The sequence below is a fragment of the Maylandia zebra genome, linkage group LG14, assembly GCF_041146795.1.
Source record: "Maylandia zebra isolate NMK-2024a linkage group LG14, Mzebra_GT3a, whole genome shotgun sequence".
NCBI lineage: Eukaryota > Metazoa > Chordata > Actinopteri > Cichliformes > Cichlidae > Maylandia > Maylandia zebra.
In genome coordinates this window covers 8,762,740-8,786,056 of record NC_135180.1, presented here as the reverse complement: position 1 = coordinate 8,786,056, position 23,317 = coordinate 8,762,740, and the positions used below count along the sequence as shown (strand labels likewise).

At 41.8% G+C, this 23,317-nt stretch overlaps 3 protein-coding genes and 3 pseudogenes across 3 annotated transcripts; all 6 read left to right on the top strand.

Moving 5' to 3' along the window:
* The first annotated feature begins 1,334 nt into the window (after positions 1-1,334).
* Positions 1,335-2,379, top strand: LOC111501485 (lysophosphatidic acid receptor 6-like; annotated as a pseudogene).
* A 563-nt stretch (positions 2,380-2,942) lies between these two features.
* On the top strand, positions 2,943-4,820 carry LOC106676367 (lysophosphatidic acid receptor 6). Its single transcript, XM_014412846.4, has 2 exons — positions 2,943-3,093; positions 3,747-4,820. Exon 2 carries the CDS (start codon positions 3,817-3,819, stop codon positions 4,660-4,662), a length of 846 nt encoding a protein of 281 aa, XP_014268332.3. The 5' UTR covers positions 2,943-3,093; positions 3,747-3,816; the 3' UTR covers positions 4,663-4,820.
* An 8,519-nt stretch (positions 4,821-13,339) lies between these two features.
* Positions 13,340-14,055, top strand: LOC112431147 (lysophosphatidic acid receptor 6-like; annotated as a pseudogene).
* A 173-nt stretch (positions 14,056-14,228) lies between these two features.
* On the top strand, positions 14,229-15,296 carry LOC143421926 (lysophosphatidic acid receptor 6-like; annotated as a pseudogene).
* A 4,523-nt stretch (positions 15,297-19,819) lies between these two features.
* LOC112431145 (lysophosphatidic acid receptor 6-like) lies at positions 19,820-20,894 on the top strand. The gene has a single exon (XM_024799690.2). The coding sequence runs from the start codon at positions 19,972-19,974 to the stop codon at positions 20,818-20,820; it is 849 nt and encodes a 282-aa protein (XP_024655458.2). The 5' UTR covers positions 19,820-19,971; the 3' UTR covers positions 20,821-20,894.
* A 794-nt stretch (positions 20,895-21,688) lies between these two features.
* LOC106676369 (lysophosphatidic acid receptor 6-like) lies at positions 21,689-22,767 on the top strand. Its single transcript, XM_014412847.4, has one exon. It carries the CDS (start codon positions 21,751-21,753, stop codon positions 22,597-22,599), a length of 849 nt encoding a protein of 282 aa, XP_014268333.3. The 5' UTR covers positions 21,689-21,750; the 3' UTR covers positions 22,600-22,767.
* The last annotated feature ends 550 nt before the right edge of the window (positions 22,768-23,317 follow it).

The window sequence follows — 23,317 nt, the reverse complement described above, 5'->3', positions numbered from 1 at the left end:
CTCATCATCAAGTTTGCTGATGACACCATGGTAGTCGGACTCATCTCGAAGGGAGACGAGGCAGAGTACAGAGAGGAAGTCCTGAAGCTGGCAGCATGGTGTTCAGAAAACAACCTGGCACTGAACACTAAGAAAACCAAAGAGCTCATTGTTGACTTCAGGAGACACAGCACCGACTTGGCCCCCCTCTACATCAACGGGGAGTGTGTGGAGAGGGTCCACACCTTCCGGTTCCTTGGTGTCCTCATCTCTGCTGACATCTCCTGGACAGGAAACATCTCAGCGGTCATCAAGAAGGCCCAACAGCGGCTACACTTCCTGAGAGTCCTCAGGAAGTACAAGCTGAACTCCAGCCTGCTGCTGACCTTCTACCGCTCGTCCATTGAGAGCCTGCTAACCTACTGCATCACGGTATGGTACGGCAGCTGCACCAAAGCAGATAGAGTGAGGCTTCAGAGTGTGGTCAAGACAGCACAAAAGATCATCGGCTGCCCTCTCCCCTCCCTGATGGACATTTATTCCTCCCGCTGCCTCAGCAGAGCAGCAAACATTATCAAGGACAGCTCTTACCCTGGCTTCAACATGTTCAGCCTGCTTCCCTCAGGGAAGCGCTACAGGTGCATCAACACAAAAACCCACAGACTCCAAAACAGTTTCTTCCCCAAAGCGATAACCACCCTGAACTCACACATGCACAGATAACACAGCCCCCCCACTTCCCACTTCCTTTATGGACCACCACTATGCAATACCAATTCTATGTGCAATAACTCAACTGTATATACATAACACTATTTATTACATATTACTTACGGCTTGTATATTGTACATTTTATATATATATATATATGTTTTTCCCTATGTTAATACTGTCCATATGTACATAGCGCTGCAGAACTGTACCCCCCATCATGTTTACACTGAGTAGGAGATGCTCTGTATCTCATTGTACAACTCTATAGTGACAATAAAGGCATTCTATTCTATTCTATTCTATTCTATTCTATTCTAGACAGGAGATATAACATATATATTTAATTCATAATAACCATTAATGTGAGCTAGATCTTAACTATCTGAAATAGTTAAGATATATTTATTTGAGGTATAACAACATTTGGATTTAATTATAGCATACACCACACAGAAAAACTCAATTTACGTCATCAACCACAACTCTTGAGATGAGTCTACAAATTTCCTGTGCCACTTCATTTCAATTTACTCTTAAAAACTTTCCTCAACGCACCTCACACAAATAAACGGCACTGAGAGGAACTTTGAATGCTCAGCTATAATACTTTATAAAGAACAGAAAAATCTCTTCTGTGATCATGAACACGTCAGTCATCACTACAGAGGACAGGGTTTACGCTGGGGTCTTTGGCTGCATTATGGTGATAGGTCTGCCTCTCAACGCAGTCGCACTGTGGATTCTTCTTCGTCGTCACAGCCTCCAATCGCCCAACGCTGTCTTCATGGTCAACCTGGCAGTATCAGACCTGCTGGTCATCATCTCTTTGCCCATGAGGATCTACTTTCACGCCACCCGCAGCTGGCCTCTGAGCAACATAATGTGCCAATTCATCACAATGCTCTTTTGCAACAACATCCGCTCCAGCTCCTTCTTCATTACTTTCATCAGCATGGACAGACTTCTGGCTGTGGTTTATCCTCTGAGGTCACGCCATCTTCGAACTTCATCCAATGCCTGGAAAGGAGCAGCAGTGGTCTGGCTATTTGTTCTGTTAATGAATGTCCCATGGTTTATGGACTTAAAACGTTTTAAAAACAGAAACAATGCCACTTGTTTTGGAACTGTTTCTATGAGTGCAACACAATCAGCAGTTATTTATTTGTATATGGTGTTAATCATCACAATGCTAGCAGTCAACATTGTTTGCACCATTATGGTGTCTTGGACTCTATGAAACCGTTCCAGTGACACTGCAAAGATCAACAAAAGGGTGAATGTAATGCTGATTTTTGCCATGAATTTGGTTTTATTCACGATCTGTTTCTTGCCTGTGCAAATAGGTTTAGCCACAAAAAGTTTTGCTCATTTAACCCCACTTGTATGTCTTGCTGCTGTGAACTGCTGTTTCGATCCTCTGCTGTATTACTTTTCTTTTGACTCCTTTTGGAAGAAAAAGGAAGATGCAATGAAGGGAGGAGAAATGTAGACGCTAGACATGTTATTTTTGGTATGATATTTTCTTTTTGACATGAATTTTTTCTTTTTTTTTTTTGGTGAACTAACTTGTTATTGCACAAAATGCTCATTTAGTTCAAGCATAATATCCCAATTCCTAAGTTCTGAAACTGAGCTTATTGTACTATTGTGTGTCTTTTGACTTGCCTCTCTCTGCTTTCTTGTCTTTCCACTCACCTCCAATGATTTGTGGCAGATGGCTGCCCTCCCTGACCCTGGGTTTGTAGGAGGTTTCTTCCTGTTAGAAAGGGACTTTTTTTCTACCCACTGTTACCACAGGTTTGATCAGAGTCATGCAATTTTGGGGGTTTCATTCTAATATTATTTTATAATATAAAGCACCTTTGGGTGACTGTCGTTGTGAATTGGAGCTATATAAATAAAATCGAACAACATTTTCACCAGTAACTCAACAATAATTGTCAGTTAAATGTACTTGTGAAGCTTAGGCAGTGGGATACATAGAGAAAAGACTTGTCAGCCTCACAGTTTCATAAAACTATTCTTTAAATATAAAGCTTCAGGACTGTAGCTGATTTATTGTACATTTTGTACACTTGACGACTGAGGAAACAACCTGTCTTTATCTGCTGGAGAGTTTAAAAAAGACCTCCGGAAGTCCATACCGCAGAACAAGATACTGTCAAGCACGTAAAACAAACCACATTGTAAGTGAAACTTTTTAACTCTTCACACACTGTTCATCACAATGCTCTTTAACAACATCCTCTCCGTGGCAACTTCATCCCCGTCATCAGCTCGGAACGTCTGATGGCTCTGGTTTTTCCTTTGACGCCATGCCATCTTAGACCCTTGTCCTGTGCCTGAAAAGGATCTACGCTCGTCTGGCTCATTTTGCTGGTAGAGAAACTACAGACGATGTGAGGTTTTGAAAGCGTTTGAACAATCTTGAATTTCTCAAGGCTCTAAGAGTCATAAAAAGGTTAATCTGCATCATCAAAGCTTTAAATAGCAAAATAATCTAGGCTGTTTTATGAGAATTCATTCACTTTTTGCTAATTATTTGTAACATTTTATGAAATAAGCTTATTTGTGAAAAACAGGAAGTCTCAAGTTTACATGTCTCTATGCAAAATCCAAATCGAGAGCTCATAACACAACTACTTGGAAAAAAAGGAAATAGCTGGCTCCGTAACTGTGGAAACACTTTTGTGCGTTGGTGTAGACCTGCAGCCTGTTTGGTTTGTCTTTTTCACGGTAAAACTAGTTTATAGTTGTAAAATAGTAAAAAGAAAATGGTAAAAACTGGTTTTAATGCTACCTGTTTTTCATTGGGAGTGGGGGGGAAATACAGCTTTTACAGTTAACCTAGGCTCAGGTGTTAATAGTATTGGTTCTAAATGGTGTCAGATTGTATAAAAAAGTGTGTTTATTATTTGTCAAACAAGATATTTCATTTAAAAATGTTATACCGGTAACTATTAACGTCAGCGGCCACGATCGAATTGCACCACCAGATTTCCTGTTGCAATATTTCACACTCCCTAGTCTAATCCACCCTCACTTCACACAGATAATCATCAGAGAGTGGAAGGTTTGCTGCTCAGCTGCAATTCAGTTAATAAGGAGGCAGAAACTTCATCATGAACGCATCAAATGTCACTACAGAGGACAGGGTTTACGCTGGGGTCTTTGGCTGCATTATGGTGATAGGTCTGCCTCTCAACGCAGTCGCACTGTGGATTCTTCTTTGTCGTCACAGCCTCCAATCGCCCAACGCTGTCTTCATGGTCAACCTGGCAGTATCAGACCTGCTGGTCATCATCTCTTTGCCCATGAGGATCTACTTTCACGCCACCCGCAGATGGCCTCTGAGCAACATAATGTGCCAATTCATCACAATGCTCTTTCGCAACAACATCCGCTCCAGCGCCTTCTTCATTACTTTCATCAGCGTGGACAGACTTCTGGCTGTGGTTTATCCTCTGAGGTCACGCCATCTTCGAACTTCATCCAATGCCTGGAAAGGAGCAGCAGTGGTCTGGCTATTTGTGCTGGTATTGAATGTTCCAGAGACTTTGGACTTTCCAAAAAATGCAAACCACAGTGGATGTTTTGATTTCAGTCGTGACAGGAAACCAGGTTTAACTAAAGGTATAGCAAATGTACATCTTGTGTTAATAGTCACAATGCTAGCAGTCAACATTGTGTGCACCGTTATGGTGTCTTGGGTACTGCACAGACATCTCAGTGACTCTGCGATCAACAACAAGATGAATGTAATGCTGATATTTGTCATGAACTTGGTTTTGTTTACTATCTGTTTCCTACCTTTGTCAGTAGGTGTAGTTACAGTTAAACCTACTGAATTAAAGCCATTGATATGTCTTAGTGCTGTGAACTGTTGTCTAGATCCATTCTTATATTACTTTTCCTTTGATGGCTTCTGGAAGAAAAAAGAAGATGCGGATCCGCCAAGAGAGCAGTAACTTTAGGACATGCTATTTCAATGCATAATTCCAGTCACATTAAGGTTTTCCTATTTTCCAAAAAAAGTGATTGTGTAGCAATGGGACAAGTATTTTGTTCAACTGTATTGTTTTGTTTTGTTTTGTTTTTTTAAATTGTTTAATAAAATGTTTCTGGTGCTTCAAACAACAACAATGATGGACTAAGAATGTAAAAGGCTTGTTGTTAGCAGCAGGAAATTTTGGCAAAATTTGAACACTTCTTCTGTTTTCAAAGAATTATTAATAGTTGGGGAAATATGCTCATTTGAGAATACAGACATAGAGGCACGTGAACAGGAAAGGTGGAGTTGCCGGTAGACTTTTCCCAGCTTCAGTCAGAGACAATCTGTTGCCTCTGTGATGGTGTTGTTCCTATATCATCAAAACACTGTTGGTCCAGCTCCAGCATCGCAACTGACCAATCACATTGTCAGAGCATTCAGTTTGCATTAGCTAAGAAGCTAACTAATGCAATTAAAAACTATCACAAGCAAAGCAAGCTAAATTTGGCAAATAGCAAACCTAATTTGATAATGAATTTGTTATATTGCATTAATTATTAGAAAAAAAAAACCCACTTGAGACATTTACTATTTGTTCCAGAAGGGAGTTTATATAAATGGTAAATGGACTGGTTCTTATATAGCGCTTTTCTACTCTTCTGAGCACTCAAAGCGCTTTACACAACTTGTGCATTCACCCATTCGCACCCATTCGCACAAGCACATTGTTCTATGTGCTTTCTAAGTAGCATTCACACACATTCATACTATGATGGATGCATTGGAGACCAATTTGGGGTTAATATCTTGCCCAAGGATATTTGGCATGCAGACTAGGGGAAGCCAGGAATCGAACCACCAACCTTCCGATCAATGTGACTGGTCGGTTGCAGTATTACTCTTCATTGTGATCTCCAAAAGTTGAATCTGTTCTTCTGGACGTAGCGTTTTTGTGGGAGAAATGTTTCATCACTCATCCAAGTGACTTTTTCAGTCTCAGCTGACTGCAGGTTTCCCCAATCTTGTAAACAGTACATTTGCATAATGACTGAAACCAGCCCACTGAAGGAACAATGGGCTGTGAGGTCAGTTCCTTAATCTTAATTATGCAAATTCTCATGACCATTGATCAACAACAACTGACCAAAACCAACTGATCGAAGACCACTGATCAATGGCCATGAGTACCATTCACAGGGAGTTGGGGAATGGCTGCAATCACAGCATTGTAAGATGGCGAAAGATGTACCCTTAGGCCCCCTCCTCGATTCAGAGATGGTCTTTCCCTTTTCACGTAAATGGCCTCCTTGACTCCGCGCTCAAACAAGCGTTTCTCCCTGTCCAGGATGTGTACATCCTCATCATTGAAAGAGTGTTCACTGGCCTGTAGGTGTGAATAGACTGCAGAGTCCTGGACGGACGAGGTAGCTCTTCTGTGTTGTGCCATCCGCTTCGCCAGAGGTTGTTTGGTTTCCCCGATGTATAAATCCTGGCAATCCTCCTGGCACTTAACAGCGTGCACTATGTTACTCTGTTTGTGTCGGGGGACCCGATCCTTGGGGTGGACCAATTTTTGGCGCAGTGTGTTTTGGAGTTTAAAAGCCACAGAGACCCGGTGTTTAGAAAAAATGCGTCTCAACTGCTCCAATACTCCTGACACATATGGGATCACTACAGGTTTTCGCTTGGGCAGCGGTTGTCCTTCTCTCCTGGATCGGCTGGAGCTTTCTTTTGGCACCTTCTTGGCACCCAGCTTTGACAAACGTCCAGCTGGGATAACCACATTTACTCAGGGCCTTCTTGATGTCCCGTTCTTCTGCCTCCCTGGCCGCTGTGTCAGTGGGGATGGTGTTCGCTCTGTGTTGTAGCGTCCTGATGACACCCAGTTTGTGCTCCAGTGGATGATGAGAGTCAAACCTTAGATACTGATCTGTATGTGTAGGTTTACGGTACATGTCAGCTTTTAGATGTCCCCCATTACTGATGGAAATCTCACAGTCTAAGAAGGCTAACCTGACACTTTTCATATCCTCCCTGGTGAATTTGATGTGTCAGTCCACCGAGTTAATGTGATCCGTGAAATGTAGTACGTCCTGAGATTTGATTTTCACCCAGGTGTCATTCACATATCTGAACCAATGGCTTGGTGGTGTTCCAGGGTAGGATGGCAAAGCCCTCTTTTCCATATACAAATTGGCCACGATGGGTGAAACTGGGGAGCCCATGGCACACCCATGTTTCTGCCTGTAGAATTGACCCTTGTATGTGAAGTAAGTGGAATGAAGACACAGTTTCAAAAGCAAACACACTTGGTCGACGCTGAGAGTGGTCCTGTTGCTGAGGTTGGTGTCATCCTGTAATATCTTATGGACTACCTCCAACGCTTCCGTGACTGGGATGCAAGTGAAGAGAGATGTAACGTCGTACGAGACCATCTGACTCCATAATGACATCTCTCACCTTCTCAACAAAATCCATGGTGTTGCAGCCATTCCCCAACTCTCTGTGAATGGTACTCATGGCCATTGATGAGTGGTCTTTGATCAGTGGGTTTTGGTCAGTGGTTGTTAATCAATGGTCATGAGAATTTGCATAATTAAGATTAAGGAACTGACCTCCCAACCATTGTTCCTTCAGTGGGCTGGTTTCAGTCATTATGCAAATGTACTGTTTATAAGATTGTGGAAACCTGCAGTCAGCTGAGACTGAAAAAGTCACTTGGATGAGTGATGAAACATTTCTCCCACAAAAACGCTACGTCCAGATGAACAGATTCAACTTTTGGAGATTTACTTTCCTGGATGATTGAGAATGCATCAAGACGTCTTCATTGTGATATTACTCATCCAGGATGATCAACAGTGCAGCTATCTGGTAATTGCTAATAGTTACATCTTTTAAATGAGTGTGCATATCAACCAGGTTTACATTCATACTGACTGTTCTGACCTGCCTGACCTGTACAAATTCCTCATGAAGTGCTGTTCAGTGTTCGGAACTTCAGCTATGTGTGGCTTTCTTTTGGTCCACCGCTGCTGGTCAGTCCCACTAGTATGTTTATTTATTTATTTATTTTTTTTCCTTTCTTTATTCAAATCAGGCAACAAAGTATATATCTCATTTACATTGACATAGTTCTTTTTTTTTTCTTTTTTCCCCTTTTCCCTTCCCCTCCCCTCTTTTTCCCCTTCCCTTCCTTCCTCTCCCCATCCTTTTTACATAAAATATAATTACCATTGTATAAACAATCATATCTATGTCTATACATACACATTTATTATCCTAAATAAATATATTCAAAGGAGGGAGAGAGGGGGAAACAAAACAAATGACACCCCCCCCCCCCCCCCCCCCCCAAAAAAAAAAAAAACAAAAAAACAAAAAAAAAAACAACACCTGCGTAGACCCATATATATATTCTTGGGGCAGATATGGGAGGAGGCCATACCTCCCAGTTTTACTTATTAAAGTAATCTATAAAGGGTTGCCAAATTAGGTAAAACTGTTTAACATTATCTCTTAATGAAAATTTAATTTTCTCCAACTGTAAATGATACATTGTGTCTCTTAATAAAGCAGAATGAGTTGGGGGGGCTTTATTTTTCCAATTTAGAAGTATAAGGCGTCTTGCAAGCAATGTTATAAAACTCAGAGCACAAATTTGTTTATTATTTAAGTTCTTAACTGTAGCTACACCAAATAGTGCCATTACTGGGTCTGGGGGGAGCCTGGAGATTTAGAGCGGACCTATCTGAGTGACGATGAGTTGTGGCTCCTCATCCCTGAGGTGCCCTCACATCCTGCGGCACCCATGGTGTCATTTCCCGACACCACTACAGTCCCATCGGTGGAGCCCAGGCTTATTTCCAATGTGCCTGTTGTCACGACGTACGGGGTGGACTCACGCGCTGGACTCCGGGGATGATGCACACAAGGAAATTTATTGTAGAACAATGTCCAAAGAGAGAGTATATACACAGATATGAGGTAGTGCTATTTACAAGGGGGTGCGAGGCAGTGCTATGTACAAAAGGTGAAGGGGGCAGGGCTCCGGGGAAAATCCAGGGGAACACGCTCGTCTTACTCCACACAATCCAGACACGAATCCACTCGCACACCCGGGGAACAGTCCAGGGAATCTGTACACAAAGAGACGCTTGTTAAATGCTGTACACATACACTGCGTGGGAAAATACTTGCTGGGGCGCTCGACTTTCACTGACGCGATTCTCGCAACGATCCAGCGAAGAACAGCCGTTGCTTCCCCTCTTAAATACCACACTGATAAGGCACAGGTGTTTCTTCCTCCGAGGGCGTGGGCCAAGGGCGTGAACCCATAATGAGTTCAGCCCTGGCGAGAAAGCGGAGAAGAGAGAGAGAGAGAGGACTAGAGAAAAAGAGGGGGAGACAGGAGACAGCTGATCAGCGACCAGCTGAACCCCCAGGCCGTGACACCTGTAGTACCCCCGACCTCTGCTCCCCCAGATTCTTCCTCAGGCTCGGTCAGACAGTCTGAGGTGAGTAGCCACAATTGCGGAGAACAGCACGCTCCACAGCTGATCAGCACTCTAACATCCATCACTTGCCATGCCCTGCTGAATCCGGACCAGTCGCTAATGCTCAGCTTGCCATATTCAGGCCATGGTGTTAGTGCTTCCTTGAGTCATTGTCAGGGCGCCAATGCAAAAAGGGGGGGTAGATGTGGCCGGATGGGTTGTGTGCGTCTCTCTCGCTGGTTCTTTGCTTGCTCGCTTCACCTTCTCTCCCTCTATTTCCGATGCACTCGCTCCTTGTATCATGTGATTGGGATAATTAGGAACCCACCTGCATATTGATTACAGGGTGGTGACTGTCTGTATAAAGGGAAGCCGTTTTTTTTGTTGGTTCATTCCTCCCGAGCTTCTGGCGCAACACAGCAGTAAATGCTGGCCTATTGTTTAATTTACCGAGGCGATCAGATAGTGTGGCCCGCTACAGCACGGCTGTTTCTCTTTTCTTTACTCCAGCCATGGTGGAGAGACGCGTTTGAGTTGCGTCCACCGTGCAGTACAGCGCCTCCAGTCTTGGGGTAAGCCGCTTATATTATAGCTGCTTGTATTTGTAAATCAGAAGATTAAGGAGGAGCCAGCTGAGGTGGTTCGGGCATCTGACAAGGATGCCCCCTGGGCGCCTCCTGGGTGAGGTGTTCCAGGCATGTCCCACCGGGAGGAGGCCCAGGGGCAGACCCAGGACACGCTGGAGAGATTATATCTCTCGGCTGGCCTGGGAACGCCTTGGTATTCCCCCGGACAAGCTGGAGGAGGTGGCTGGGGAGAGGGAGGTCTGGGCCTCTTTGCTTAGGCTGCTGCCCCCGCAACCCGACCCCGGACAAAGCGGATGACGATGGATGGATGGATGGAAGATTAAGGTTATCTTTGCCCTTTTGTTTGTAGGGTTTGATTGCTGCCGCACCCTCTCAGGGACCAACTGCCTGATTTTAAGCGAAGAATCGAGACGCCTGCCTAGCTGCTGTCTTGTCTTGTTTTGCTTTGTGTTCCGTTCTGTTGGCTGTCCAGTTTTGTTCCTGCTACTTTGCCTCGCCTCGCCCCTGGGGGCTTTGGGTCTCACTCTAAGCCCCTTCTAGACTATTGTTTCACTCCAGCTTTTGCGGCTGGCTATGGCGATCCTCAGCTGGATATCGGGCTGGTGCTACAAAACTGGTACTGCCTCCCCTTTTTCTCCCAGTTGTGGAGAGTTGCATGAGACTGAGTGGGGCTACGGGCAATCAAAACCTGCTCCAGCTGTGGGCTGGCTCGCAGAGTCGAACTGAGGATCTACCAGCGGCCGTGGCAAAATTCCCCCCTGGTGGTACTGTCATTTTATTATTTCTTTCATAACCCCGCCAACCACTTGGTTACACTAGATAGACTTTGGTAAACAGGTATTACAAAGGGGTCATATATAAAATTTAAAAATTACCTGTTTCTCAAGTATCTTTGTGACTCTCTTATTGTACTTACATTATAATCAATCAGCTCCCTTTTGTCAACTTAAAATATATTTACAGAACTATTTTTGCATTTGTTGCAATTTCAGCTGTCCTCTTGGCCAGATTACTCTTAAAAGAGACATTTTTAATGTACCCCGCCTCTCGCCCTATGACAGCTGGGATAGGCTCCAGCGACCCCTGCGACCCTGAAAAGGATAAGCGGAAGCGAATGGATGGATGGATGCACAAATGAAGGATACATAAAACTCACTGCCAAAAACTGATTGCGGCTTCTACCTTATTACAGGAATGTTGTTTATTGCTCAAGACGATGTGATGTTATTAATGAGGGATATATTTGACATATGTTTCACATATTATACACCAAAAGTTATTTATAACAGTCTAAATACAAGCAATAAGTTTTTGGCAAATACCGGAAATCAGTTTTTGGCAGACAATCACTTTTTGGCACAAAACCAGCTGTATGCATACAGCAACCGTGTGTGAAAAGTGGTCAGTAAAGAGATGCTGAAAAGCATGTACAGTGGGGCAAAAAAGTATTTAGTCAGCCACCGATTGTGCAAGTTCCCCCACTTAAAATGATGACAGAGGTCAGTAATTTGCACCACAGGTACACTTCAACTGTGAGAGACAGAATGTGAAAAAAAAATCCATGAATCCACATGGTAGGATTTGTAAAGAATTTATTCGTAAATGGGTGGAAAATAAGTATTTGGTCAATAACAAAAATATAACTCAATACTTTGTAACATAACCTTTGTTGGCAATAACAGAGGTCAAACGTTTACTATAGGTCTTTACCAGGTTTGCACACACAGTAGCTGGTATTTTGGCCCATTCCTCCATGCAGATCTTCTCGAGAGCAGTGATGTTTTGGGGCTGTCGCCGAGCAACACGGACTTTCAACTCCCGCCACAGATTTTCTATGGGGTTGAGGTCTGGAGACTGGCTAGGCCACTCCAGGACTTTCAAATGCTTCTTACGGAGCCACTCCTTTGTTGCCCGGGCGGTGTGTTTTGGATCATTGTCATGTTGGAAGACCCAGCCTCGTTTCATCTTCAAAGTTCTCACTGATGGAAGGAGGTTTTGGCTCAAAATCTCACGATACATGGCCCCATTCATTATGTCCTTAACACGGATCAGTCGTCCTGTCCCCTTGGCAGAAAAACAGCCCCATAGCATGATGTTTCCACCCCCATGCTTCACAGTAGGTATGGTGTTCTTGGGATGCAACTCAGTGTTCTTCTTCCTCCAAACACAACGAGTTGAGTTTATACCAAAAAGTTCTACTTTGGTTTCATCTGACCACATGACATTCTCCCAATCCTCTGCTGTATCATCCATGTGCTCTCTGGCAAACTTCAGACGGGCCTGGACATGCACTGGCTTCAGCAGCGGAACACGTCTGGCACTGCGGGATTTGATTCCCTGCCGTTGTAGTGTGTTACTGATGGTGACCTTTGTTACTTTGGTCCCAGCTCTCTGCAGGTCATTCACCAGGTCCCCCCGTGTGGTTCTGGGATCTTTGCTCACCGTTCTCATGATCATTTTGACCCCACGGGATGAGATCTTGCGTGGAGCCCCAGATGGAGGGAGATTATCAGTGGTCTTGTATGTCTTCCATTTTCTGATGATTGCTCCCACAGTTGATTTTTTCACACCAAGCTGCTTGCCTATTGTAGATTCACTCTTCCCAGTCTGGTGCAGGTCTACAATACTTTTCCTGGTGTCCTTCGAAAGCTCTTTGGTCTTGGCCATGGCGGAGTTTGGAGTCTGACTGTTTGAGGCTGTGGACAGGTGTCTTTTATACAGATGATGAGTTCAAACAGGTGCCATTCATACAGGTAACGAGTGGGGGACAGAAAAGCTTCTTACAGAAGACGTTACAGGTCTGTGAGAGCCAGAGATTTTCCTTGTTTGAGGTGACCAAATACTTATTTTCCACCCTAATTTACGAATAAATTCTTTACAAATCCTACCATGTGAATTCATGGATTTTTTTTTCACATTCTATCTCTCACAGTTGAAGTGTATCTCTGGTGCAAATTACTGACCTCTGTCATCATTTTAAGTGGGGGAACTTGCACAATCGGTGGCTGACTAAATACTTTTTTGCCCCACTGTACATGCAAACATCATCGGGTCTGCCGTAGTATGTTTACAATGGGACTTCTGCTCCCGAACCTCTGCACACAGCGTCTGTAAATCGGGGCTGTACGAATTCACTTTCATCTTTACGCAGGACTGGAAGTTGTCATCTGTGAGGCGTGAGCGGTGTTTGTTTTTAACATAGTTCACGGTGGAGAATAGCTGCACTTCAGCTAAATACATCTAATTTATTTTCCCAAACCACACGGAGCCACAGTATAAGGACTAAAGAGCCGCATGCGACTCCGGAGCCGCAGGTTGCCGAACCCTGTGCTGGGGCAATCTGATTATTTCAGACCTGCTGTTGGTCATTATCATCTCTTACTTTCATCTTGCCATAATTCATATCCTAATCAGTAGAGTTGTTAATATCAGCTGGTGTGTCATGTGTTGCATTTGAAAACAGCAAACTTAATTTACGTCAGCAACCACAACCAGAGTTTCCTGTTCCATGCTAGCTCTCCTCACGTAGCACAGATGAAGAGCACAGAAGGACATGTTCACTGCTTGGCTGCAATACTTCATAAAGGACCAAAAAGAACGTCTTTTCTCATCATGAACACATCAAACAGCACCACAGAAGGTGAACAGGTTTATGCTTGGGTCTTTGGCTGCATTATGGTGATAGGTCTACCTCTCAATGTAGTCGCACTGTGGATTCTTCTTTGCCGCCACAACCTCAAATCACCAAACGTTGTCTTTGTGGTCAACCTGGCATTCTCAGACCTGCTACTCATCATCTCTTTACCCATGAGGATCTACTTTCATGCCACAGGCACCTGGCCTCTGAGCAATATGGCGTACCTCATCATTACGATGCTCTGGCTGTGGTTTATCCTCTGAGGTCACGCCATTTAAGAACCTCGTCCAATGCCTGGAAAGGAGCAGCATCCGTCTGGAGTTTTATGCTGGTGGTGAATATCCCAGAGAGTTTGGACTTTCTAGAACATTTGCAGAACCACACTCAACCTACCTGTTTTAAATCTTATGGCTCTTACGAGCTTTTATTGAGTAAAACTCGATTAGCAATTATTTACCTTCAGATTGTGTTACTGGTCACAATGCTAACAGTCAACATTGTTTGCACCGTTATGGTGTCTTGGACTCTGCACAGACATCTCAGTGACTCTGCAAAGGTCAGCAACAAGATGAAAGTTATGCTGGTCTTTGTCATGAACTTGGTTTTGTTTGCATAAAAAGTGTTTTTCATTTAAGTATTTCATTTAAAAATGTTATAAATATTAACGTCAGTGGCCACGATCGAATTGCACCACCAGATTTCCTGTTGCAATATTTCACACTCCCTAGTCTAATCCACCCTCACGTCACACAGATAATCATCAGAGAGTGGAAGGTTTGCTGCTCAGCTGCAATTCAGTTAATAAGGAGGCAGAAACTTCATCATGAACGCATCAAATGTCACTACAGAGGACAGGGTTTACGCTGGGGTCTTTGGCTGCATTATGGTGATAGGTCTGCCTCTCAACGCAGTCGCACTGTGGATTCTTCTTCGTCGTCACAGCCTCCAATCGCCCAACGCTGTCTTCATGGTCAACCTGGCAGTATCAGACCTGCTGGTCATCATCTCTTTGCCCATGAGGATCTACTTTCACGCCACCCGCAGCTGGCCTCTGAGCAATATGGCATGCCAATTCATCACATCCGCTTCAGCGCCTTCTTCATTACTTTCATCAGCGTGGACAGACTTCTGGCTGTGGTTTATCCTCTGAGGTCACGCTATCTTCGAACTTCATCCAATGCCTGGAAAGGAGCAGCAGTAGTCTGGCTATTTGTGCTGGTATTGAATGTTCCAGAGACTTTGGACTTTTTAAAAAATGAGAACCACACTGGATGTTTTGATTTCAGTCCTAAAAGGAAACCAGGTTTAACTAAAGGTATAGCAAATGTACATCTTGTGTTAATAGTCACAATGCTAGCAGTCAACATTGTGTGGACCGTTATGGTGTCTTGGGTACTGCACAGACATCACAGTGACTCTGCGATCAACAACAAGATGAACGTAATGCTGATATTTGTCATAAACTTGGTTTTGTTTACTATCTGTTTCCTACCTTTGTCAGTAGGTGTAGTTACAGTTAAACCTACTGAATTAAAGCCATTGATATGTCTTAGTGCTGTGAACTGTTGTCTAGATCCATTCTTAAATGGTAAAATGGCCTGTATTTATATAGCGCTTTACTAGTCCCTAAGGACCCCAAAGCGCTTTACATATCCAGTCATCCACCCATTCACACACACATTCACACACTGGTGATGGCAAGCTACATTGTAGCCACAGCCACCCTGGGGCGCACTGACAGAGGCGCCCCAGGGTGCCTTATATTACTTTTCCTTTGATGGCTTCTGGAAGAAAAAAGAAGATGCGGATCCGACAAGAGAGCAGTGACCTTAGGACATGTTATTTCAACTTATAATTCAAGTCATATTATGGTTTTCCTATTTTCCAAAAAAAAAAAAGTGATTGTGTAGCAATGGGACAAGTATTTTGTTCAACTGTATTGTTTTTTTTTTTGTTTTTGTTTTTTAAATTGTTTAATAAAATGTTTCTGGAGCTTCGAACAACAATGATGGACTAAGAATGTAAAAGGCTTGTTGTTAAAATCAGGAAATTTTGGCAAAATTTGAACACTTCTTCTGTTTTCAAAGAATTATTAATAGTTGGGGAAATATGCTCATTTGAGAATACAGACATAGAGGCACGTAAACAGGAAAGGTGGAGTTGCTGGTAGACTTTTCTCAGCTTCAGACAGAGACAATCTGTTACCTCTGTGATGGTGTTGTTCCTATATCATCAAAACACTGTTAGTCCAGCTGCAACATTGCAACTGACCAATCACATTGTCAGAGCATTCAGTTTGCATTAGCTAAGAAGCTAACTAATGCTATTAAAAACTATCACAAGCAAAGCAAGCTAAATTTGGCAAAAAGCAAACCTAATTTGATAATGAATTTGTTATATTGCATTAATTATTAGAAAAAACCCACTTGAAAAATTGACAATGTGTTCCAGAAGAGAGTTTATATAAACAAAAGTATTTTTGTTTTCTTTTTTCCACCGTTGCATAGCTTTGACATCACACAACGTGACTGGTCGGTTGCAGTATTACTCTTCATTGTGATAATACTCATCCAGGATGATCAACAGTGCAGCTATCTGGTAATTGCTAATAGTTACATCTTTTAAATGAGTGTGCATATCAACCAGGTTTACATTCATACTGACTGTTCTGATCTGCCTGACCTGAACAAATTCGTCATGAAGTGTTCTGAACTTCAGCCATTTCTGCTTCTACTGAGGAGAGGGGCTGTGTGCTTGCCTGCGTGCAGAAGGAAGGTAAAGACAGCACCTATGACATCTAATCTGATAGCAATTTTTAGTATCAATAAGTATCACACATACACACACACACACATGTATATATATATATATATATATATATATATATATATATATATATATATATATAGATAGATAGATAGATAGATAGATAGATAGATAGATAGATAGATAGATAGAGATATAGCCATAAATATAAAGCATCTTGCAGCGCAGCAGTGAACAAAAATCGAGAGGACTTTGTTACAAGTTCTACTATGAAATTTGATCCCCTGGCTTTTTATTCCTTAATAACCATTCGTGTCAATTATTTCTAAACTTTGTTAGATCTTATACAACTGTTTGTCTTTTATAAAGGAAGATATTAAATGAAAAAACATCTAAACCATGTGAAAAACAAATTGTTTTATTCTTTTACGTAAGTGATACGACTGTTAGATTGTATCATTACATTTCCTGTTGACTTTTTAACCTCTCCAGTCATCTCACTTGACACAGCTAAAGACCACAGAGATACATGTGTGAGTGTTGTGCTTAGCTGCAGTTTTAATCAAGGGTATGTATATATTTCTTTTATCGCCATGAGCACATTAAACATTAACTATGGCCACACAGGTTTATGCTGGGGCATGGGTCAGCAACCTTTAAAACCCAAAGAGCCTTTTGGACAACACTGAAAACACTGGGAGCCGCAAATACTTCCTGACATCTAAAATGAAGATAACACTGAATATATTGGGGTTTTTTTACCTTTATGCTTTGTGTGAACAACTAAAGTGTGTTGCTTATGAAATCCATGAAGTGCTACAGAGAAAATTACATTTTATTTATGTAATTAACACATTTTGAACTCTTAAAGAAATATAACGAAAGGAACGATGCTGAACTAAAATGATCCATGTAGCAAACAAAAACTGTTGTGAGCCGCCACCCTTATATCTCCTTTTGGCTTTTGGAGCCTTGACCTGACTTTTAAAAAATAACTGGAAAAAAAGCACTATGCTGCTGAAAAATGAAAAATAGATATTTGCAAAATTCTGCCTAAATATGTATTTTACCTGGTTAATTTGTCTGGTGGGGCGTGGTCTGCAGCACTGCTGCAGCGGAGGCGGACGCACCTGAGTGGCACCCGCAATCATGCCTGACCGCCATAAAGTCTGTGCCATCTATGCTGTTGTGTTGGTATGTATCGGGCTGTGAGCTGAAAAGCTACAGCCGGCTGTATGCGTAAACAACCGTGTGTGAAAAGTGGTCAATAAAGAGATGCTGAAAAGCATGTTCATGCAAACATCGTCGGGTCTGCCGTGATATGTTTACAATGGAACTTCTGCTCCTGAACCTCTGCGCACAGCGTCTGCAAATCGGGGCTGTACGAAGTCACTTTCATCTCTACGCAGGACTGTAAGTTGTCATCTGTGAGGCGTGAGCGGTGTTTGTTTTTAACATACTTCACGGTGGAGAATCGCTGCTGACATAATGTGGATCCGAAGATCCATAATTGGCCTACCTGGGGTTGAAAGTCTTGATAAATGCATGGTGTTTCGGCGGGTACACCGGCTTCTGCGAGTGTGACGCTTATTTTGAGCAATGAAAAAATAATAGAATATAATTTTATTTTTATATTTCAATATCACAATAATCTTCCAATTTAGAACTACAAGTTAAAAAAGAACTAACATGAATTAAATACACTTCCACACAGAGCCACAGTATAAGGACTAAAGAGCCGCATGCGGCTCTGGAGCCGCAGGTTGCCGAACCCTGTGCTGGGGCAATCTGATTATTTCAGACCTGCTGTTGGTCATTATCATCTCTTACTTTCATCTTGCCATAATTCATATCCTAATGAGTAGAGTTGTTAATCACAGCTGGTGTGTCATGTGTTGCATTTGAAAACAGCAAACTTAATTTGTTTGCACCGTTATGGTGTCTTGGACTCTGCACAGACATCTCAGTGACTCTGCAAAGGTCAGCAACAAGATGAAAGTTATGCTGGTCTTTGTCATGAACTTGGTTTTGTTTGCCATGTTCTTACCTGTGCCTATAGGAATGGCTGCACATGGCAAAGAAATCATGCCGCTGGTGTGTCTTACTGTTTCTAACTGCTGTTTCGATCCTCTGCTGTATTACTTTTCTTTTGACTCCTTTTGGAAGAAAATGGAAGATGCAATGAAGGGAGGAGAAATGTAGATGCTAGACATGAATTTTTTTCTTTTTTTTTTTGGTGAACTAACTTGTTATTGCACAAAATGCTCATTTAGTGCAAGCATAATATCCCAATTCCTAAGTTCTGAAACTGAGCTTATTGTACTATTGTGTGTCTTTTGACTTGCCTCTCTCTGCTTTCTTGTCTTTCCACTCACCTCCAATGATTTGTGGCAGATGGCTGCCCTCCCTGACCCTGGGTTTGTAGGAGGTTTCTTCCTGTTAGAAAGGGACTTTTTTTCTACCCACTGTTACCACAGGTTTGATCAGAGTCATGCAATTTTGGGGGTTTCATTCTAATATTATTTTATAATATAAAGCACCTTTGGGTGACTGTCGTTGTGAATTGGTGCTATATAAATAAAATCCAACAACATTTTCACCAGTAACTCAACAATAATTGTCAGTTAAATGTACTTGTGAAGCTTAGGCAGTGGGATACATAGAGAAAAGACTTGTTAGCTTCACAGTTTCATAAAACTATTCTTTAAATTTAAAGCTTCAGGACTGTAGCTGATTTATTGTACATTTTGTACACTTGACGACTGAGGAAACAACCTGCCTTTATCTGCTGGAGAGTTTAAAAAAGACCTCCGGAAGTCCATACCGCAGAACAAGATACTGTCAAGCACGTAAAACAAACCACATTGTAAGTGAAACTTTTTAACTCTTCACACACTGTTCATCACAATGCTCTTTAACAACATCCTCTCAGTGAAAACTTCATCCCCGTCATCAGCTTGGAACATCTGATGGCTCTGGTTTTTCCTTTGACGCCATGCCATCTTAGACCCTTGTCCTGTACCTGAAAAGGATCTGCGCTCGTCTGGCTCATTTTGCTGGTAGAGAAACTACAGACGATGTGAGGTTTTGAAAGCTTTTGAGCAATCTTGAATTTCTCAAGGCTCTAAGAGTCATAAAAAGGTTAATCTGCATCATCAAAGCTTTAAATAGCAAAAGAATCTACGCTGTTTTATGAGAATTCATTCACTTTTTGCTAATTATTTGTAACATTTTATGAAATAAGCTTATTTGTGAAAAACAGGAAGTCTCAAGTTTACATGTCTCTATGCAAAATCCAACTCGAGAGCTCATAACACAACTACTGGAAAAAACAGGAAATAGCTGGCTCCGTAACTGTGGAAACACTTTTGTGCGTTGGTGTAGACCTGCAGCCTGTTTGGTTTGTCTTTTTCATGGTAAAACTAGTTTATAGCTGTAAAATAGTAAAAAACATTGTAAAAATTTGCAACTGGTTTTAATGCTACCTGTTTTTCATTGGGAGTTGGGAAAAATACAGCTTTTACAGTTAGCCTAGGCCACGGATGTTAATAGTATTGGTTCTAAATGTTGTCAGATTGTATAAAAAGTATGTTTGTTATTTGTCAAACACGATATTTCATTTAAAAATGTTATAACTATTAACGTCAGTGGCCACGATCGAATTGCACCACCAGATTTCCTGTTGCAATATTTTACACTCCCTAGTCTAATCTACCCTCACGTCACACAGATAATCATCAGAGAGTGGAAGGTTTGCTGCTCAGCTGCAATTCAGTTAATAAGGAGGCAGAAACTTCATCATGAATGCATCAAATGTCACTACAGAGGACAGGGTTTACGCTGGGGTCTTTGGCTGCATTATGGTGATAGGTCTGCCTCTCAACGCAGTCGCACTGTGGATTCTTCTTTGTCGTCACAGCCTCCAATCGCCCAACGCTGTCTTCATGGTCAACCTGGCAGTATCAGACCTGCTGGTCATCATCTCTTTGCCCATGAGGATCTACTTTCATGCCACCCGCAGATGGCCTCTGAGCAATAAGGCGTGCCAATTCATCACAATGCTTTTTCGCAACAACCTATGCTCCAGCGCCTTCTTCATTACTTTCATCAGCGTGGACAGACTTCTGGCTGTGGTTTATCCTCTGAGGTCACGCCATCTTCGAACTTCATCCAATGCCTGGAAAGGAGCAGCAGTGGTCTGGCTATTTGTGCTGGTATTGAATGTTCCAGAGACTTTGGACTTTCCAAAAAGTGCCAACGACAGTTGGTGTTTTGATTTCAGTCCTGAAAGGAAACCAGGTTTAACTAAAGGTATAGCAAATGTATATCTTGTGTTAATAGTCGCAATGCTAGCAGTCAACATTGTTTGCACCGTTATGGTGTCTTGGGTACTGCACAGACATCTCAGTGACTCTGCAAAGGTCAGCAACAAGATGAACGTAATGCTGATATTTGTCATGAACTTGGTTTTGTTTACTATCTGTTTCCTACCTTTGTCAGTAGGTGTAGTTACAGTTAAACCTACTGAATTAAAGCCATTGATATGTCTTAGTGCTGTGAACTGTTGTCTAGATCCATTCTTATATTACTTTTCCTTTGATGGCTTCTGGAAGAAAAAAGAAGATGCGGATCCGCCAAGAGAGCAGTGACCTTAGAACATGCTATTTCAACTTATAATTCCAGTCACATTAAGGTTTTCCAATTTTCCAAAAAAAAGTGATTGTGTGTGTGTGTGTGTGTGTGTGTGTGTGTGTGTGTATGTGTATATATATATATATATATATATATATATATATATATATATATATATATATATATATATATATATAAAAATATGAAACCAGAAATATAAAGCATCTTGCAGCATTGAACAAAAATTGATAAGAACTACTTGTTCAACAGTTTATTACAAGTTCTACTATGAAATTTGATCCCTGGCTTTTTATTCCTTAATAACCATTCGTGTCAATTATTTCTAAACTTTGTTTGATCTTATAAAACTATGTTAGTTTTTTTGTATAAGAAGATATTAGTTAATAAAAAATTCTAAACCATGTGAAAAACAAATTGTTTTATTCTTTTACGTAAGTAATATGACTGTTAGATTGTATCATTACATTTCCTGTTGCAATACTTGACTTTTTATCCTCTCCAGTCATCTCACTTGACACAGCTAAAGACCACAGAGATACATGTGTGAGTGTTGTGCTCAGCTGCAGTTTTAATCAAGGGCATGTATACATTTCTTTTATCGCCATGAGCTCATTAAACATTCACTATGGCCGCACAGGTTTATGCTGGGGCAATCTGATTTTTTCAGACCTGCTGTTGGTCATTATCATCTCTTACTTTCATCTTGCCATAATTCATATCCTAATGAGTAGAGTTGTTAATCACAGCTGGTGTGTCATGTGTTGCATTTGAAAATAGCAAACTTAATTTACGTCAGCAACCACAACCAGAGTTTCCTGTTCCATACTAGCTCCCCTCACGTCGCACAAATGAAGAGCACAGAAGGACATGTTCGCTGCTTGGCTGCAATACTTCATAAAGGACCAAAAAGAACGTCTTTTCTCATCATGAACACATCAAACAGCACCACAGAAGATGAACAGGTTTATGCTTGGGTCTTTGGCTGCGTGATGGTGATAGGTCTACCTCTCAATGCAGTCGCACTGTGGATTCTTCTTCGCCGCCACAGCCTTAAATCACCCCACGCTGTCTTCATGGTCAACCTGGCATTCTCAGACCTGCTACTCATCATCTCTTTGCCCATGAGGATCTACTTTCATGCCACAGGCACCTGGCCTCTGAACAATATGGCGTGCCTCATCATTACAATGCTCTTTCGTGACAACATCCGTTCCAGCGCTATGTTTATCACCTTCATCAGTGTGGACAGATTGCTGGCTGTGGTTTATCCTCTGAGGTCACGCCATTTAAGAACCTCGTCCAATGCCTGGAAAGGAGCAGCATTCGTCTGGAGTTTTATGCTGGTGGTGAATATCCCAGAGAGTTTGGACTTTCTAGAACATTTGCAGAACCACACTCAACCTACCTGTTTTAAATCTTATGACTCTTACGAGCTTTTATTGAGTAAAACTCGATTAACAGTTATTTACCTTCAGATTGTGTTATTGGTCACAATGCTAACAGTCAACATTGTTTGCACCATTATGGTGTCTTGGACTCTGCACAGACATCTCAGTGACTCTGCAAAGGTCAGCAACAAGATGAAAGTTATGCTGATCTTTGTCATGAACTTGGTTTTGTTTGCCATGTTCTTACCTGTGCCTATAGGAATGGCTGCACATGGCAAAGAAATCATGCCGCTGGTGTGTCTTACTGTTTCTAACTGCTGTTTGGATCCTCTGCTGTATTACTTTTCTTTTGACTCCTTTTGGAAGAAAAACGAGAACTGTAGATAAAAGACCTGCTATTTCCAAAAGTTGGTATTAGATTTACAATGGGATCTATATTTTTTAAGAGGAACAACGTGTTTGTTCACAAACTTTTCTGTAGTTCAACAATTTGTATGGCTTCACCAATAAACCAACATTAACATGTTTGTGAAGCTTTGCGTGTGAGACAGATGGTGAAAAGGCTAGTTGAAGTAGTGGTTTCGTGTTTTATTTAGACCTATGCTGCAGCATGACAGCGTCAACCACCAAAAGAATGGTTGCTGTATTAGAAACTGAAGCTTAAAAAAGACAGCTGCAAAGCTTTTTTTAGTTTACACATTCAAGAGGTTACTACTTGTTGTCAGCTTAAGAACTTCAAGCAATATCCTTTGTTAATTTTTTCACTTTTAGTTTGACTATTTGGATCTATTCATGTGCAAAGTTTAGTGCGCTTCTGTTATTTTTCTCCTAAACCCTTCTCTTGGATGATTTTTCTAAAAAAGAAAACAAAAACAAAAACAAAACTAACTGCTTGTCTTTTTCAAGTAGTTGAAAAAGACAGTGTGAGAAAAGGGTGTTGATTGAGAGCCTATTTTACATTTTGCTCATTGTTCAGTTGAGGAAGCAGACTGTTTTCATCTGCTGGAGAGCTAAAGAAAAAAAAACATCATGGTTTGTCCTCCGGAAGTCACTGCTGCAGTACAAGATACAGTAGGGCACAGGTTACAAACCACATTTTAACAGA

Coding starts and splice junctions, on each gene's coding strand:
- LOC106676367 (XM_014412846.4), top strand. CDS start 3,817: ATGAACGCATCAAATGTCACTACAGAGGACAGGGTTTACGCTGGGGTC.
- LOC106676369 (XM_014412847.4), top strand. CDS start 21,751: ATGAACACATCAAACAGCACCACAGAAGATGAACAGGTTTATGCTTGG.
- LOC112431145 (XM_024799690.2), top strand. CDS start 19,972: ATGAATGCATCAAATGTCACTACAGAGGACAGGGTTTACGCTGGGGTC.